We start from the raw sequence: 17,701 nt of genomic DNA on the forward strand, positions 1-17,701 counted from the left end.
CTTGATTTCTGACTCTGAAAGGACTTTAGACACTCTCCTGATATGTCCTCAGAGTCCTAGAGACAGAGGTTATAGTACATTGCATGCTTGAGGATGGGAGTGGGCTTTGACCACTGATTTCTGCAGGAGGTGGGGCCGTCTCTTGCTCTGTAAGGACCTGTGGTCCCCAAGACAGGTAGAGCTGCTCCAGAGCCTGCCCGATGCTGGGAGATGGGTGAAAGAAGTACCTGCAGCCCTCACTGGCACCCTGGCTCAGGCAGAGGTAGGGGCTGTGATGTAACCCCAGTCCCAAGGTAGGTATCTCGAGATGCTTTGCCAGAGAAGACAGGGTGGAGCTAAATGGAAACACAAACTTCCTTCAAAATAACAGGGAAACAGCTCCAAAAATTTCTATCATTCATAAAGAAGTATCCAGGGAATTTTTTCTCTTTTGCCTGTGACTACCAGGCTGGGGATAACCCAACACTGGCATGTGGTCTCTCTGCCAGCACTGTTTGTGCATCAAAGAGATGGATCAGTCTGCTGCCTTCCCAAGTGGGGTCCAATGCCCATCAAACAATGGTGTGATGCCTCATCTGTGCCAAGGGCTTTAGGATTAGGATCCCCTCAACCCAAGCAGACCTCACAGAGAGAAAGCCTATGGCTGTGGTGGAGCTCACATGCCCAGCTGAGCCCCAGCAGGAGAAGTTGGACTTGATGGTCCTTATGGGTTCCTTTCAACTCCCTGTCATCTGTGATCTGTGAGAAAACAAGAGCAGCATCCAGGAGAAGGCTCTTCAAAGCTGTTTGGATGCCTCATGAATGTCTGGGCAAAGGATTTGCTGAGGGGATTCCAGTGGTATGAGTCCCATAGAGTGTCATGCTGTCCCATCCCTCTCCCCTGGAGGAAGGAGGGAAACCTGCTCCCATGATCTCTTCCAAATATATTTTTTTTTATTTGGCATCAGTTTTGTGCATTGCAGCTGACAGGGTTCCTTTGGGGGTCCCTTATCTCTTACTGTCACTTGTGACCTTTTTTAGGCAGGAAGCCAGTAAAATTAATCTGCCTTCAAAATTAAGAATACCAAGTGCTGCCTTCTCCTCTCAATCCAGGCATGCTTGCACTCAAACATTGCTCCTAAATTGTTATCAGAGGCAGGAGCATCAGTTACCTCCCACCTTGATAAGCACATCTGAGGCCTTCCACCCTTCTCACTAATTGCCCTGGCTGGCACGTGGCCATCCTGGATTCACCAGAGCCCTTAAGCAAGAAGCAAATATTCCCATTCAGCTGCTGACCTCTTGGAGCAGCAGAAAAATGCAGAGGAGCTTCCAAAGCATCACATGGCTCCCTGGAGCAGCAGGCTGTCCTCCAGGCAGGAGCCCTGGGCAGGGAAAGCTGCTTGGCCGGTCAGGAGGCAGGCAGCAGAGCGGCACCGAGCTTTTCAGCTCACACTGAGATTTGCAGGCTGGATTGAATTCCTGTTGGTTGGTACCAGTGCAGTGGGATGGGGGGATTAAGGAAGAGGTTAAGCCCCTACTGCATGGACATCAGTGTGGCTGCTCGGAGCACAGTGTGAGGAGAGGGCTGGCTGTCCTTGCAAGGAGCTGTCTTGTCCCCTCAAGCAGTCCCCAGGGTTGGTTGTGCAGTTTCTGTGCTGTCCCCAGGGTCAGGCTGAGCTCCAGGAGCTGGTTCAACTGGCTAAGTCAAGCCTAGCACCAAAGAAGCTGGCTTTTTGCTGCTCTCTGAGATGAAGCAGCTCAGACATTCATGGCTGATGTACCTTGCCACAGCAAATGAACCCTCTAGGGTGTGGGATGTGCTTGAGTGGCTGGAGACATCCCTATGCATGTCGTGTATGGATGCTTTGAAGCACAAGGCTTAATTTTGAAGCCCAGCAAGGCCATTTTCTTGCAGAGCAGTGGCACCCTGGGGCAGAGAGATTGCCTGAGTCAGCACTTTGCTCCCCAGGCACAGCCTGCACGCAGGGGTTGTCTCAGCTTGTTTTATAGAGCTGTTAAATGAACCTCCCCACTGCCTGGCACTTTCTCACAGGGTGTTTTCTGAGGTTAAGCTGCTTGGAAGAGGCCCTGGCGTGACTTTTCAACCACCTGGCATGTGATGCACCTGGTGAGACTTGTCCATTTGACTGGGGATGGTCCTTGGCCTTTGGGGGTATGCTTGAACCCTGTGGGGACTGGCCAGGAGGGTTGGCTGGCTCTGCACCCACTCTGGAAGACATAGAGTGGAGCATATAAGGTTGTTCAGCCAATTTATGGCATTAGCTGCAGAGCTGGAAAATCCCAAGTCTCGTGATGGGGCCGCAGATTTATACTTCCAGCAGACGGGAAAAGTTCACCTGGCTGGAAATTCTGACTGTTCTTGAGATCTCAAAGCCCTGCTGGGATGAGGCCAGTGGAGAGCTGGATAATGAGGGCAGAGCTGAGGACAAAGACTGGCAGGTCACACTGGGTGCATGAAGGGCTGGGGTGGCCAGTCCCTCTCTTAGGGCATGACAGGGCTCTTCTGCCTCTGAGGGGCTGACTGTACAGCACCAGTTTCTCCACAAAAAGTAGTGAAAAAGACACAAAGTGAGTTTGAACCTGCTAAGCAGGATGAGGAGTCAGAGAGGAGGGGAGCAGAGGGCTGGAGGAGCATGGAGCACAGATCTGATGCTCTTGGCAGGCCCGCAGTGAGGTGTGTGTTAAATCACTTCTGACTGGCCTGCCTGGCATTCCCAGGGCCCTGCTGTCTGGGAGAGTGGGAAGGGAAGGGCTGCCTGCCAGCATCCCAGTGAGCAGGGCTGTCAGCAGGGAGTGGGATGGGGGTTTAGCTGCAGGTTTGGGTAGCAAGGGATGCACTGGAGATCCTGTACAGAGCCAGTGGGTGTTTGTTTTGGTAATAAGGGAGTGCCACAACCGCAGGGTGCCTCTATGCTGCAGTGAGCCAGTTTCCCTCCAGCCCCATCCTGCCTCCCACCTCATCCCTAACCTTGTCCTTCTGCTTTGCTGTACTCACTTCCCAGCCCCTCTCTGGGAGATCTCAGGAGCTGGGGCTAACCAAAACCCTCCTCTTCTCCCAGGCCTGGATGCTCTTGAGCTCCTCTGGACACACATTTTCCTTGAGCAAGCACCCCAGTACCCCCTGATGATGTGGAGGCACCCAGTGCTGGGATGCAGGACCCACTCCTGCTCCTTCCTTTGGATGTGTGCTGATGCCACTGTGCCCCCTCCAGCTCCCATTGCCAAACCCATGCCCTGAAAATCCCTCTACAAGTGAATCAGGGCTGGAGGGGGGACACGTGTCACCTCTTCCTCTCTCCCACCCTCAGTGCCACTGCAATGCAGAACAAAACCTGCGTTTGTTTTTGCGGGAACCATTTGGCTTGTGCTCAGCAAAGTGCAAAAAAAAAAGAAGGGGAAAAAAAATGGAGGCTCTTTGATAAACTGTGATATGAACTCGGGTAAAATCCAAACAGCTGTGAGTGCTACAAGGGAAGCTTCTGTGTCGGGAGGCAGCGAGCCTGCGAAAATCCACTGCTCTGCCTGCCAGGATGCTCGCTGGCCGCCTGCCCTCCGGCGTTAATGAACTGTGCACTCGCCATCCCCCTCCTCATGCCTCACCGAGAGCAGGAACAGGAGAAAGCTTTTTAGTTTGTGTTTTTTTGTCCATTTGCAAAGCAGAAAGAGGGACTCCCTGTCACCCGAGGCCCCGGCCAGGCACAGGGCGATGGAGCAGGGTGGTGAATATGCTCAGTTCTGCAGAGCTCAGTGGGCTTCTCTTCACTCATCTCCAGCCTGTTCCTCTGTGCCTCCTTTTAATTCTCCCTTCTCCCCAAAACCTTCTCTCCCCCTGCCTGGAGCTCCAGAAGAGTGATACAGCAATGTGGTGGCAAACAGGCTCTGTTTTCCTGCATTCCCCCTCTGCTCCAGCCTTGCACTGTGAATGCCCTCCGTGGTCTCTTCAGGCTCCTATGGGATTTGGAAGGAAGCCAGCAACCCCACTGTACCTCCAAAAGCCCCCAGCTCTCAAATTGCCTCTTTCACATTACACAGTGAGCTCCACAAGCCCACAGGAGCATGTGCTTATTGAGGTTTTAATTCACTGAGGCTCTGGGACATCATTCTGGACTCTCTGATACCCTCCCAGCCCCGTGAAGCAGGAGCCAGAGGGGGGAAAACCCAGTTTCCACCAGAGCAGAGGTTGACTCTGGAATCACAATGCCCCAGCAGTCAGTGACAGCATGACCTTCACAAGGGAGGAGCCTGGTTGCCCTGTCAAAGGATTATCCCTGCTGGGAGAGCAGGAGCTGGGTCAGCCCTGGCCAGCTCCCTGCTGGGTCTGTACCCCCAGGGAAGGACAGGAGATGCCTCCACAGAGCTGCAGGGGCTGGATAAGCTGGGGTGCACCTGGACATGAGTTTGCTGTGCTAACCCAGCGAAGCTGCTCCAGGAGCAGCCGTACTTGGAGGTGCTTGGAAGGGTTTGATGGGTTTTCCTGGAGAAAAATGGGAACCACATGTGAGCAGCAGTGGGCTGGGACTAATTTGGTTCAGTGAGAGAGTGGAGGGGAGGAAGGGGAAATGTGTGTAGGAGAGGAAAACCCTCACAAAACAGCCAAGTTCCTTCAAAGGGCAGGTCCCCAGGCAGGGATATCTGCTTCCTCCCAGCACTTTCCCTGGGATCACAGCAGGAATGCTGTGGAAAAGCTGGCTGTGGAAGGAGGGAGCTGGGATGAGGCAAACTGGACAGTGGGGAGAGGAGCCCAAAGCTTCCCTGCTTGCTGACTGTCATGTTCTGCAGAGCAGGGATTCAGCACAAGCAGCTTCCAAAGTGTCTCCCAAATTTTCTTTGCCTGGCTGATGGGGTGACGACCCTCATCATGGGGAAGCAGCTTAACCTGTCTGATCCTGCTGGTTGGGCTCGGGTCTTCTGATGGTGCTTCCTTTTCTGGCTCTGCAGCTGTGACAAGTGGGTTTATTCATCTTTGTGGAAGGAAGAGCCAGGACAGGAAATCAGGCTGAGTAACAGTGGTTTTCCCCCCACCTGTCTTCCAGGCATAGGGTACACTCAGTTAAATCTGAGAAGGGTTCACCTCAGCCAGTGGGTCCAGCTGGGCACTCTGATCCCAGGATGGGATGTCCTCAGATAAGATATCTCTGGATGGGACATCTTTAACTCCCCACTGAAAGCACAGAGCTGTGCAAAAGCCACCTTGGTTGAAGTTCCTGCCATTCAGTGCTCCTTCCCTTCATGCATGAGCTGCTCCTGGTGTTCAGCTGCACCTGGAGCTGGTCCCGTCAAAGCACTGGGTGCTCTCTTAGGGTCCTGGCAGGGCAGGGAGCATCCATCTGCTCTCCTCTCATGCATCTGTGGGCCTTGGAGGGTTTGAGGAAGAAGGCTCCTTGGGCTGTATCCCTTTCTGGGATCCTTCCAGGGATCCTGGCTCAGAAGGCAGGGCAGGCTTTGTGATGCAGTGCAATGCTGAGAGGCAGAGGGCACAGAGGCAAGCCTGGCACCAAAGCTGAAATAGCATCTGGGGTATCTAAACCATGGCGTAAATGGGGTGTTTTTTCAGCTGACACTTGAGTAGGAAGTGCAGCAGGGCTCACTGAGTTATGGGCACCTCCTTCCCTGAGCTCCAGGATGTGCTTGAGTTGTTGGCAGAAGAGACAAGGCAGCTTCACCTCCCACCCCAGGGTACACTTATCCCTGAGCCATGGAACACTGCTACCTCTTCCCAACCCCTCTTTTCCTTCCATCTGGAAAGCTTCACCCTCAAACACAGAGTGTATTCCTGCCATAGTCTATCCCTCTGCTTTCTGAGATCTAGAGATAGCCAGCAGGACCATTTTCCCTCAAATTTGCCTTCCCTACATGGGCATCCAAAGGCTCATCCATCTCTAGGACAGCAACCTGCTCCTTGGCCACACTTTTAGGAGCAAAAGCACTTTTATTTCTTCACCTTAAAGCAGAGTGATGGGGAAGGGTGAGCACAGCTCCCATCTGTGTACAAACTGTGCATGCCCTGAACAGGATCAGTCTCTCCCAGCTCCTATTGCCACAGCTTTGCACCCGCTCCTTTAACCTATTTTATTTGCAGTGATGAGAAATTATAGGGGGAGAAATAAGGCGCTTGTCAGTTTTCTTGAAAATTAGGCCACAGCTGTCAGCCTGAAAGGGAAGCGGACGTCTCGAAGGAAGGATCTGCTACTGCTGCTGCTGCTGCTGCTGCTCTGCTGTTCTCCCCCACTCCCAAGCCAGCCCCTACCCTTCCTCTCCTTCCCAACAGAGCTTGCCTGGAAACATCAGTGCCCGGTGTCAGTGCCCCTCTGGGAACAGGTTCTGGAGGGCTCACTTGAACGTGAGTTGTTCCTCTCAGCCTGTGGATCCAGGCACGTGCTCTGGTGCTGCTGCTGGTGCCTCCTGCCTGGGGCTTGAAGCCCCAAGAGCCCAGGGCAAGACTTGCATTTGCCAACCATTTTGCCATTGAGTCTGGCAAGTTTAAAAGTTGGAAAATAAGTGCTTTGGGCAGGTAATTTTTTGCTTTCCTGGAGGGTTTGGAAGGGGAGGTTTGCCTGTTTTTCAGGTGAGGCTTTTGTAGATACTCAGATGTTGCTACAGGATTTTGTAAGCTTTGCAGGTCATCAGTGCAGGTGCTCAGGGCCAGGTTGGATGGGGTTTGGAGCAGTCTGGTCTAGTGAAGAGCATCCCTGCCTACTGCAAGGCGGTTGAAATGAGATCGTTTTTAAGGTCCATTCCAAGCCAAACCATTCCAGTATTCTAAGGGCAGGATAGCTTTATCCATAAGTCACTATAAAGTTTCCTCAAGGAAAGTCCTGGCACACAGCAGCTTGAGCAGCTGGAGACTGGTGCTGGTTGTCTGTCTAGTGGGCTTCCCCTTGGAGGAGCTGGCACATTCATCTGTGTTATGCTAAAAGTTGGGCCATACCTTGGGCTGAGTGGACTATCAGGTTTCCTGATTTAGTTGTCTTTTAGCTTCTGGCCCATTCCAAAGGATATTACTCTTTCTTCTTGCTACAGCCCTGTTTCCCTCTCCTGTTCGGTACAGAGCTGCAGGTATCTCACTGATGATAAAAATATCCACAGGTGTTGGATATCTGCTTGGAGAACTCAAGGTGATCTCGTTGAAGGGCGCTGTTCTCCAGCCATGTCCATGGTGGGAACAAGGCTGGGTTCATCATGAGAGGGCACATCAAGGTGGATGTGCCCAGCTTCAGGCTGGACTATCAGCTTTAGTGTGCAGCACAGCAGCCACCTGCCAGCCAGGACAGGGACCTCCCATGGCCTTATGTCCAGGGGGAGCACCAGGAGGTGCAGAAGCCATGGGCTGAGGCTCTGCAGGATCAAGATGCTGTTTGACCAGCTGAAGCTGGCCTCAAACACTGAGGTACATTTGTGCTGTGTTCTCTCAGGGATCCGTCCTGGCTGCTGTGGGGATCCCCAGGGATGCCTGGGGAGCTCCTTTGGCTGAGGCAGCCCGGCCAGCGCTGAGCTGGCACCGCAGTTGTCACTGACGGCTGCTGCCAGGCAGACGCTCCGTGGGAGGCTCCTCTTGTTTGCACTGAAACACTCTGCACCTTTCCCTTTTCTAGAGAAGGCATCGCAGGACTTGTCTCCTCCGGCTTTCCCACATCCACACATCCCCTCCCAGAATCCACACATCTCCTTCTCAGATCCACACATCTCCTCCCAGGATGGGCACATCCCTGGTTTGCAGCTTTCACTGAGTTTCCCTGGGGAGCTTGATAACCATTCCAGGAAACCAAAGCTGGTGAGGGTCCTTCTCCTCCCCAGACCTGCCTCCTGGACAGAGGGAGCTCCCCTGCTCCTAAACCTCACAAACGCTTCAAAATCCCTTACATAAAATGCTATGAATTTTGTAAAGCAGGAGCTGCTGGGGTTGCTATGGTTTCCCTTGCCCAAAGGAGCAGCTCTGGAGCCTGGATTCAGGAAAGGGGGGGATTAAAATGGAGGACTGGGATTTTCTTTGCTGATATGGAGGGAAAGGATGGGACAATGACATCCTCCTGCCTTCCCCACTTGCTCTCTTCTCCTTTTCCCCTTCACATCCTAATTTTATCTATGCTTTCTCTGCAAATTCCTAAAGGATTCCAGCTGCTGGGCCAGGCTGAGGATGTTGCTTTTGCTGGCAGGAGAATTTCAGGGGGATGGGGAGGGGCAGTGGGTATCACAGAGGCTGTGGATTTCCTGGTTAGGTGGGTTAGGCCAGGGCATCTGTTGGGGAGCCTGGGGTGTGGAGGAAGGGTGGGGGATAGCCTTTGGGAGGAGAGAGGAAGGGAGCAGAGGAAGAGGAGGGTTGGGAGGAAGTACAAAGAGGCTCTGCCCTCCTCACAGCTGTGGGAGTTTTTTTGAGACCCATGAGCAGAAAAGTGGAGCAGAAGCCCTCAGAGCATCACTCCCAGGCCTCAGCCAGCTCCTTCCACAGCTCAGGCTCTGTCCCAGTTGCTGGAAGTGGGACGAGACATGATCCTCTCCCTGCTGGGGCCCCGTGTCTATTAGCCCAGAGCTAATAAAGCAAATCACTGGTGCTTAATGAAGAAGCACCTGCTTAATTGAACACAGCAGGATGGTGCTCAGCATGGCCAGGCAATGGGATGGGACCAGTGTTTCCCCCCCAGGCACCCTACAGGTCCCAGGGGAGGAGACAGTTCTGCAGTGAGACTGGATCTCATCTTACTTTTTTTAGATTTTAGGGAAAAACAAACGTTCACCCTCTTCAAGCAGGCATTGGTCTGGTCTCTGCCACCCTGTTCCTGCATGGTGGCTGGGGCAGGGGACGGAGCTGAAGTGGTTAAAGGGACGAGCGGGCAGGATGGGAACTCTGACAGCTCCCTGAAATGATGATGTTTAGATTAGCCAGTTTCCAGGCATCGAGTTGTCAAAGCAAGAGGGCTGGGAGGGACGCCGGGGCTTGTCCTTAATTGGAGATGTGGCTCTAAAGCCACCCCATCTTGCCAACATCCTCTGGGCTCCAGCACACACTGCCCTGCAGCAGCTCCCTGCCCCTGCACGATCTCTGTTCTGCTTGCTCCCATTCCTCATCCCACCGACCATGTGTGTGATGAGAATTCATTGTGATTGACATTGCTGTGCTGGCAGTTTGGTGGCTGCTACATCAGAGACACAGGGGGACCCTAGGGTGGCATGGGCACGCAAAGCTTGTGGTGACCTCTGTGGCTCTTCCCTTAGCCAGCCTCGTGTTGTCCTTTAGGCAAGGGGACAGGCAGGGTGCTGTGACTGCAGCAGGGGCTGGAGGTGACCTGCTGGGTCCCTTGGGAGCCCCACGGTGGCTCGAGGTGTCCCCGAGGCATCATCACGCTGCAGGTGGATGCTGCCTCCCATCTGCCTGTAGCCACATTCCTTGGCTGCATGGGAAAGGCTTGAATAACCCTTTTAATTTGATGAGTTAAATTTTAATGGCCTGGATAGCACATTTCATTATCGCCATGTGCCTGCACTGCCGGCTGCGTAACATAACCAGTGTGTGCCATGATGCTCTGCAGCTCCTGCCTCCCTGGGGACACTTCCTGCCCTCCTCTTCCATGCCAGGACAGCCCTGGGGGCTCTCTGGGTCCCCGTGAGCAAGGGGATGCACATCACTCACAGGGATGCAGGGAAAGCTCCAGGGAGAGACATCTTGCTGGAATGATGCTTCAGGGGGATTAGCCAGTTCCTTTCCTCATCACATCATGTATGTATGGGGAGATATACATATGTATTTAAGGGGTATGTGTATGTATAAATATATACACATATTTGTGGGATGTATATATCCAGGATGTATTTATGGTGTGCACATATAAGGGGTATGGCTCCCACTTTCCCTCCCCTCTGCCCTGTTCCCTTCCATAGCCACTCCACTGACATCTCAATTGAAGCCACCTGTCCTCTGTTCAGCCCCTTTCCCTGCCTCCTCCCAGCCAGCCTGGCATTCCCCTCATGCCATCAAAGCCTCCCAGGGAATGGGCTCCTGGGGACCCTCCCACCCCACCAACAGCCGCCTGCTGCTGGCAGTTGGGCTCAGCTGTCACGGAGGCCAGCAGCTGCAGGACCAGCCAGTTGTCCCCTCCTTTGGGGACTGCTTTTGGGATATGCCGACCAAGGGCCTTCATGGAGGGAAGTGTGAGGTCTCTGCCACTGCCATAGGAGGATGCTGTGCACTGGCAAACTCATTCTGCTGGTGGATCCCAGAGAACCTGAGGGCAGCTGGAGGGGCTGGTGCCCGAGCAGGACAGCGTCCCCCTGAGGTGACATGGCTCTGAAGAAGAGGGACAGTGTCAACACAGCTCCTTCTCTAACACCCCAACAGTTTCCAGTTCCCCAGTGCCACTGAAAGGAGGGGGGAGAATCCCAACCCTGCCCCACTAATCAAAACCAGGCCTGAAATTAGAAAGCAGCTCGCATTCAGCCCTCTGCTCACTGCGAGCACGGTGCTCACCAGCCAAATGGCAGAGCTCTTGTTTATGGAAAGCAAGAGCCTTCCTTTCCGTGGAGGACTGGTGGAAGGGGAATCTGAAAGGCATCCCTTTTGTCATGGGGGAGCTTTGGAGGTTACTGAGTTGTGCTCAGTGCTCCCTAGCAGTGTTTTTCTTAGTTAAGCTCTTGCTATAGTCTTCTTGCCTGAAAGGTGTAAAACACCGGCTCCCCACTAGGCATGAGCATTGCAGCCAGTCCCAGCTGTACTGGTGCACCAACCACTTCACTGTCGAGACTAAAACTATATCCCAGTGTTTGTCCCTGGAGAACCCATCCCTTCTTTGGGCACATTAAGCCATCCCACTTCATGGTTCAAGTGCCCAGCACGGCTTCTGGAGAAAGCTTGGCAAGGCTGGGGCATCAGTTGTCCCCCCTTGCTGGAGAAGGGTAGCATGGAGCCACCTTACTCCTGGGCTGGGCTTGGTCCTGCTTTGCTGCAGCTGGCAGTGACTGGATCCTGCCTGCAACGCTGAGCTATTGATTTGCTTCTGGCTCCATCAGGCTGGGCTAAAAACCTCTGCCTTCCCCTTTCCTCCCTCCATGCCTCACTTTCCCACCGCTCTCCCTCCTCCAGCCAGCCTGTGTCCAAGCGGCGAGAAATCAGGGAAGCGTTTTCATCGCCATGAATGCAGCCGGTTACGTAAGAATAATTGGGATAAATGAGCTTATTTATCACAGCCCGTTCCATTTTAGCGGGGTCCAGGCGATCGCCGGGCTGGGTTACATAAAATCCCGCACAGAGCATCTCATTGTCCAGCAGCAGCCACGCGGGGTGCGGGAGCTGCCTGTGGAGAGCAGCCAGCCTGGGTGAGGAGGGAAGGGATTATTTGGCAGGGCAAAGAGATGGGAGGAAGATGGGGGGTTTCTTCATCATTTTGTTGAGGAGGGAAGATCTGTTTCTCCATTCTCCTCCTGTGTACCTAAATCACCAGGCTTTAGGGTATGGTGTTTGGAGTCTGACTGTAGCCAAATAGTCTTCCTCTGGTCTGTCCTCACAGGAGCAGGGGCTGGAAACTCACATCCTTCCTCCTCCTCATCCCAGGAGGTGAAAACATGACTTCCAGGCAGGGGACGTTCAGGTGTACCTCCTACCTCCAAGCCAAACCAGGTAGTTAGTGACACCTCCCACCCAGCAGCCCAAGCAGCTGATCCTTGTTTTGCCTCTTAATCCTCTCAGAGATGCCTTCAGGGGGAAATCTGAATCCAGCTAAAATTATCTGGTGGGGAACTGTGTTTGGTAGGAGCTGGGGGAAAGCAGATTTGCTCTGGTGGGTGCCTTGCTGCCAAGGTTCCCTGTCAGTCCATGGGGAAATGTGGTGAGCCAGGGAGCATCCCAGTTTCAGGAGAAGCTGAGGAGCTAGGTGGGCTTCCCTGTATCCTTCCAGTCTCCACACTGGGGATCTGAGCTGGCACTGGGCAGCATTGCAGGTGTCCTCAGACAAACTGCCCAGGAAGGCAAGAGCCTGGAGAAAAACAGGAAATCCCCAAATCCAAACAAATGTGGGAGAAAAAAAAATCATATGGTTTTATTTTTTTGTTTCTGGACTTAGAAAATGTTGAAAATCTTGGGAATGCCTCAAGGTTTGTTAAGCAGGACATTCCTGCTGTGACCCAGCCAGGCAGATCAGCGTGGGCCGCAGTGGTGGTTACACTGTTTTGGGGAAAACACTGCTGGCAGGATATCCAGTGGAACAGAGACATCTTCCAGCTTCACCAGCTCCATCTCCGGAGCCACTCAGCACCGGATCTCGTGGCAGCTGGAGCATGGAGGAGTTCAAAGAGCAGCCTCTGGCTCCAGGACTGCCTGGTTGCACAATACCAGGAGGAATTGCTTCGCCCCAGTGGCTGCACTCCCTGGGATGTTCCCCAGTGTCAGTGGGATACTGGTCAGACTAGACCATCACATGCCATCTGCAGTGGTGCTGCTGCACACTCACTACGCTGGTCAGGCCGGAAAGTGACACCGAAACCTCCTGAGGGGGGGTTGTGGGAAGGCTTGAGGTGGCACGAGCCATAGCAGTGGGTGCCGGCAAGGTCCCAAAGCAATGTGACCTGGGGCATGTCTTAGCCCAGCTATGGTTTTTTGTTCTTTTCCTGGTATGAATAACTGCATCCTCCAAATGCAGAGCCTGGTATTGCCCCTTCTGGTGCCCCCACACTCAGCCTGTGGTGCACCCAGTTCTCCTCCCTGCTCCTCTCTGGAGAAGTGGGCTCACATCAGAGTCTTGATTGTGCTCATTAACCATCCTTCCCCCCTGGTTTGTCTCCTCTGTTATACACAGGCAGCTTTGTCTGCTTCTGAATGCAGAGAACATCTTCCACTCCATGGCAGACATTCTGCTTAGGGAGGAGGATCTCAAATTCGCCTCTACCATGGTCCACACCCTCAATACCATCCTGCTGACGTCCTCCGAGCTTTTCCAGCTGAGAAACCAACTGAAGGACCTGAAGACCCCGGTATGAGCAGCAGGAGCAGGCTTAGCAGCTGGAGGGACATTATGGGGGTGGTGGGTACCTGGCAGCCACCTGGGAGTGTGTCTTGCTGCTCAGTCCCTGCCTGGTGGGTCCCAGGGTTGGAGCTTGGGCAGCCTATTATTTATCCACCCTTCAGGAGCTGAAGATGGGCTTGGAGGATCTGCCCAACTCTTGCTTTTCTCCCTGGAATGGGAATGGGCTTACTGAGCCCTCAAGCAGCTGCTGCCTCCCTGTGTCTGCCCCGCCATGGGCTGTGGGACAGGTGATAGCAGGAGGAGAGTCCTGCAGTCCCTCAACTGTCCCTCCCAGGAGCATGCCCACAGGATTTGCTGAGCAGTTGCCACCAGCACTAGTGACATCCAAGGAAGGAGAGAAGGAAGATTTATACTCCTCCTTCTCCTGCTGAAAACCAGTGATGCAGGGGTGTCCCCTTGGGTGGGACGGCATTGTCCTCCAGCTCCTCATCCTGTGGTGGACTCAGCAGCCCCAAGTGCCACCTCATCATGCTGTCACCCCAAAGCCCACCTGGTGTCCATCTCCTGAGGCTGAGGCTCATGGCAGTGCCGGGTGGACTTGGTGGGTCCAGAAATGTCCCTTTGTGTTTTGGTGGCACTTGCCAGCCTGGCGGGTTGGTGTTGGGTCCCTGGGGCTGTGCCATGTCAGTGCTCCCAGTGTGACCAACCCCCAATGGTTCTCTCTTTCCCCAGGAAAGCCGTAACCTCTTCTGCTGCCTGTACCGCTCCTGGTGTCACAACCCTGTGACCACCGTGTCCCTCTGCTTCCTTACCCAGAACTATAAGCATGCCTACGACCTCATCCAGAAATTGTATCCTTTGGGGATTTTCTGCCCGGGTGGGGCCTGAGCTGGCCCTTCGTCCCTCTGTGGTAACCAAGGTCACCCTGCAGGCCAGCTCAGCCTCCTGCCTGCAGCCCATCATTACCGGGGCAGGGCAGCCTGTGCTGGGTGTGTGCCAGCTCCCTTCCCCTGGTGTCATCCCTTTTTTTGTGGTGAAAAGAGAGGAAGGCCTGCACTGACTGAGCCTTGACCTTCCCCTGCCCAGGAGGGGAGGCTCCTCAGCATCCTCTTCCTCCCAGGAAGATGAAGACTTTGGCCTCCTGGCCTGGTGAGGAGCAGGCAGTGCCCAGCACGGCACAATCCCCGGTGAGCTCACCATCTGTCTGCTGCAGAATGAGTACTTTCATGTGCCAGCAAACCCCAAGCCTCTCTGAATAGTTTTCCAAACGAAGAAGCTCAATAACACGCTCAAGTTCCCTTCCCAGTGCACACTGGCATTCCTTCTGGGACACACACCATACCTGTGGGTCAGGAGGGTAAAAGCAAGTGTCCTCCCCTGAACAGTCATCCTGCCTGCTCTCAGCTTTTTGGGTAGTCTGTGTTTTCCCCTATACCTGCCTGCTCATCTATCTCCCTCCATCATCCCTTGGCCACCCTGCAGACCTTTCAGCCCTGCCTGTGTGCAAGCCCTGCCTGTTCCCTGCCCGCTCACATCCCACAGGAGCTGTGGGTGCAGGGAGGCTTTGGCAAAGCCACGATCCGCACCAGGCATCGCCCTCGTGAGCCATCTGCTGCTGCCCTGCCACCTTTTCCCAAGGTACCACCCTTAACAGCCACATCAGCGGGGATCTGGAGGTCACCGTGGATTTCCTCACTGAGGTGGACAAGCTGGTGCAGCTCATCGAGTGCCCCATATTCACATGTAAGGAAAGGAGGAGACCCCGGGTGGGTGCTCCCCTCCCCGCGCCTCCATCGCAGCGGCAGCCGCCGCACGAGGAAATAGAGCAGAAGTTATGAGACTTCTTGCCGGGAGGTTTGCCCAGCGCTGGAGCTGCCCACGGGAACAGGGCATGCTGGCAGCACGGGGGGGCAGCGTTGCCCCCCAGATATAGGTTAAGGGAGCGAGCGGCACTGGCAGCCAGCAAAAGGGATGGGGGAAGGGATGGAGGGGGCCTGGATCACACTGAGCATCTCCAGGGTGCATGAGGAGGGCGTCAGATGGGGAAAGCCTCTGTGCCACCCTCAGTGGGTGCCGCTGGGGTCCTTAGCAAGAAAAAAGGGTTTCTCTAGAAATGAAGAGTGAAGCTCTAAAAAACAAGCTGATGTTTTCTCCAGCATCCAGCAATGTGGGTCCCCCACTGGGTAATGCAGCAGCACCTGACCAGGGCTCAGGGGTGTGACACTGGGAGCCAGGATGGTGGCAGGGGATGACAGTTGCTGTGGGGGCATTTCTCATTATTAATTTGCTACCCCTGGGCTTCTCATTGAAGGTATAGCAGGGCACTGAGGTTGTTGGGAAATGTCCTCAAAAGGACTTTGTGGGGCACCTATGTAGGTCCGGGGTGATACTGGGGAATATTTAAGGGAAGAGGTCTAGAGCAGCTGGGCAGTAGAGACCCTCATTCATGCTTCCTCTTGTAGACCCTGTCCATATTCCCAGGATGACTGTCCCAATGTGTGAGGCACCCATGTGTCTGTGGTGGTTTTGCATGCCCCAAAATTATTCATTGATGGTTCCCCAGCCCACTCACCTTAGTCCATACATCTCAGGGTAGGGGATAGATGTGTCCCCCATAAAGTGGCATCCCTGGTGATGGCTCCTTTCACTGGGAGACACCAGCAGTACAAGTGACAACCAGGAGGTGAGATACTGAGACACAGACCTTGCCCCATCTCCTGGGCTGCCCCCTTCAGCTGCATTTAGCGGTCCAGAACACTTCTGCCATGAGCACAGTGAGGGATGGAGCCAGAGGGGGGTTTTGCCTCTGCTGAGCAGAACTGAGGCCCAGCACATGTAACCCTCAGAACCAAGCAGAGGGGATTCCTTCTGCACCAGAGAGTCCCCAGGAGGGTGTCACCCAGCCCTCTGGATGTGATGCTTCAGGGTGGGTATTTCTGCTAAATCTGGAGAAGCTGAGGAGCAATCCTGTGTTGCATGTGTGTTCTCAGGCAGACAGCATGGACAGCCTCAGGGGTGAGTGGTATCAGGAGTGGCAGACTGGGGAGCCAGTTGCCCTCAGGGGGCTGTGTCAAGGAGAGGGATTTTGGGGCACCATGGGACACCAAGATGGATGGGTTAATGAAAGGGGAGAGGGGTGCCATCGAGTGCCCCTTGGGTTGGCTGGCAGAGGCTTAGGCTATCAGAGGGGGTGGGAGGAACCTGCTATTGCAGCTGGAGATTAAATGCTTTTCCCTGCCTTCCCATCCTCTTCTGTCCTCTTCCAGATCTCCGGCTGCAGCTGCTGGATGTGAAGAACAACCCCTACCTGATCAAGGCTCTCTATGGCCTGCTGATGCTGCTGCCCCAGAGCAGCGCCTTCCAGCTCCTCTCCCATCGCCTGCAGTGCGTGCCCAACCCAGAGCTCATGCAGACCACGTAAGTGCTGGGGGATGGACCAGCATCAGCATCGGGGCTGGATCAGCTGTTCCCCACAGCTGAGCATCCCTGCCATTCCAGGCTCAGCCCCATGCTCTGGCTTTCTCCCCCAGCTCCACTGTGGCCGTGGTTGCTCCTTGTCCCCACGGCCGGGAGTGTTGGCCAGGGGGGTTTTTTGTGTCTATATTTGGTAACCCTGGGAGGGCTGTGCCTCATCCACAGGCATTTGGCATCCGGGATGGAAAATTTCACTTGTGGAGTCGCTATGGAAACGAGCAGAGCTGGGAAGGAGGTTTATGGAGAAAGACTCCAGCAGCTGGGGGGGGGGGGGGGCTCCCAAAGCATCCCCCCTGCAGCCTGGACAGCCTTCACAGCACCCAAAAGGGGCCTGGCACCCTGCTAATGCCTCCGGATGGCTGCTCCATTCCCACTCCTGGCCTTTGGGGATGCGTGAGATGTGCAAGGGCGGCATCTCCCTGGGGACCAGCTGAGATCCTCATGCTCCCTGCCCAGGGGTGCTGCCAGTGGGATTTGCTTTCCAACCCTTAGCTAATGAGTAGTGGGGGGCCTTGATGATAAAGCTGCCTCTGCCTTGGCACAGGCTGGGAACAAAAAGAGCTCCCAAGATGGGCAGGTTTCTGAATTAACCCCCTGCTGCTGTTGTCGCTCCTTGGCTTTTAACTGCTTCCCTGGGATGGCTTTTATCCCTCATGGCCTCCGGCACTGAGCTCCTACCCACAACCCAGCACTGATATTTAATTGGGGGGGCGGAGAGGGGGCTGCATGTGCTTCCCCCTCCTTTTTTCTCCCCACTAACCCTGGCAGTGGGGGTTTTTCGAGCTGTCAGACAGCCTGAGCATCTGATTAACTCTGACCTACATTCCTTCAAACACCGAAGCCGGCTTTCATAACCGGCCAGTCCCAGCTGCCCCCTCCCCAGGGACATACCAGGGCCACCAGAGCTGCCTGCCGTCTTCCCATGGGCATCCTGTGGCTGGTGTCTGCTCCTTCCTTGCATGGGGACAGCACAGGGGTGGGTATCCATGGCTGGAACCCTAGGGAGCCTGCATTTGGAGCCATGGGTGCTCATCCCTGGGGACTGTCCCTGCTGCCACTGGATGTTTTTTGCTTGCTTAAAGAAGCAGACATGGAAACTGAGGCATGTGGCCCTGGCATCCTTATCTCACTGGTTTTAACTGTAATGGGTTGGGATAAAGAGGAATATGTGTCAGAGGAATTAAACCTCCCATGTGGGGCTAAGATGCAAATGTCCCTTGTCCCCTCCTCGTCCCAGGACCTCTTGGGCTCTATATCTCACACCTTTAGAGGAAGAA

At 54.5% G+C, this 17,701-nt stretch overlaps 1 protein-coding gene across 1 annotated transcript in view; it reads left to right on the top strand.

Moving 5' to 3' along the window:
* Positions 1–17,701, top strand: part of VAC14 (VAC14 component of PIKFYVE complex) — a 58,749-nt gene that overhangs the window by 40,021 nt on the left and 1,027 nt on the right. Inside the window, exons 15-18 of the mRNA XM_054296303.1 lie at positions 12,783–12,957; positions 13,683–13,801; positions 14,614–14,693; positions 16,217–16,367. Of these exons, the coding sequence (XP_054152278.1) occupies positions 12,783–12,957; positions 13,683–13,801; positions 14,614–14,693; positions 16,217–16,367 (525 nt within the window). The remainder of the gene's footprint in view (positions 1–12,782; positions 12,958–13,682; positions 13,802–14,613; positions 14,694–16,216; positions 16,368–17,701) is intronic.

This window comes from Melozone crissalis, unplaced genomic scaffold, assembly GCF_028551555.1.
Source record: "Melozone crissalis strain CALT ecotype California unplaced genomic scaffold, PUWL_Pcris_2 ptg000007l_1, whole genome shotgun sequence".
NCBI classification, from domain to species: domain Eukaryota; kingdom Metazoa; phylum Chordata; class Aves; order Passeriformes; family Passerellidae; genus Melozone; species Melozone crissalis.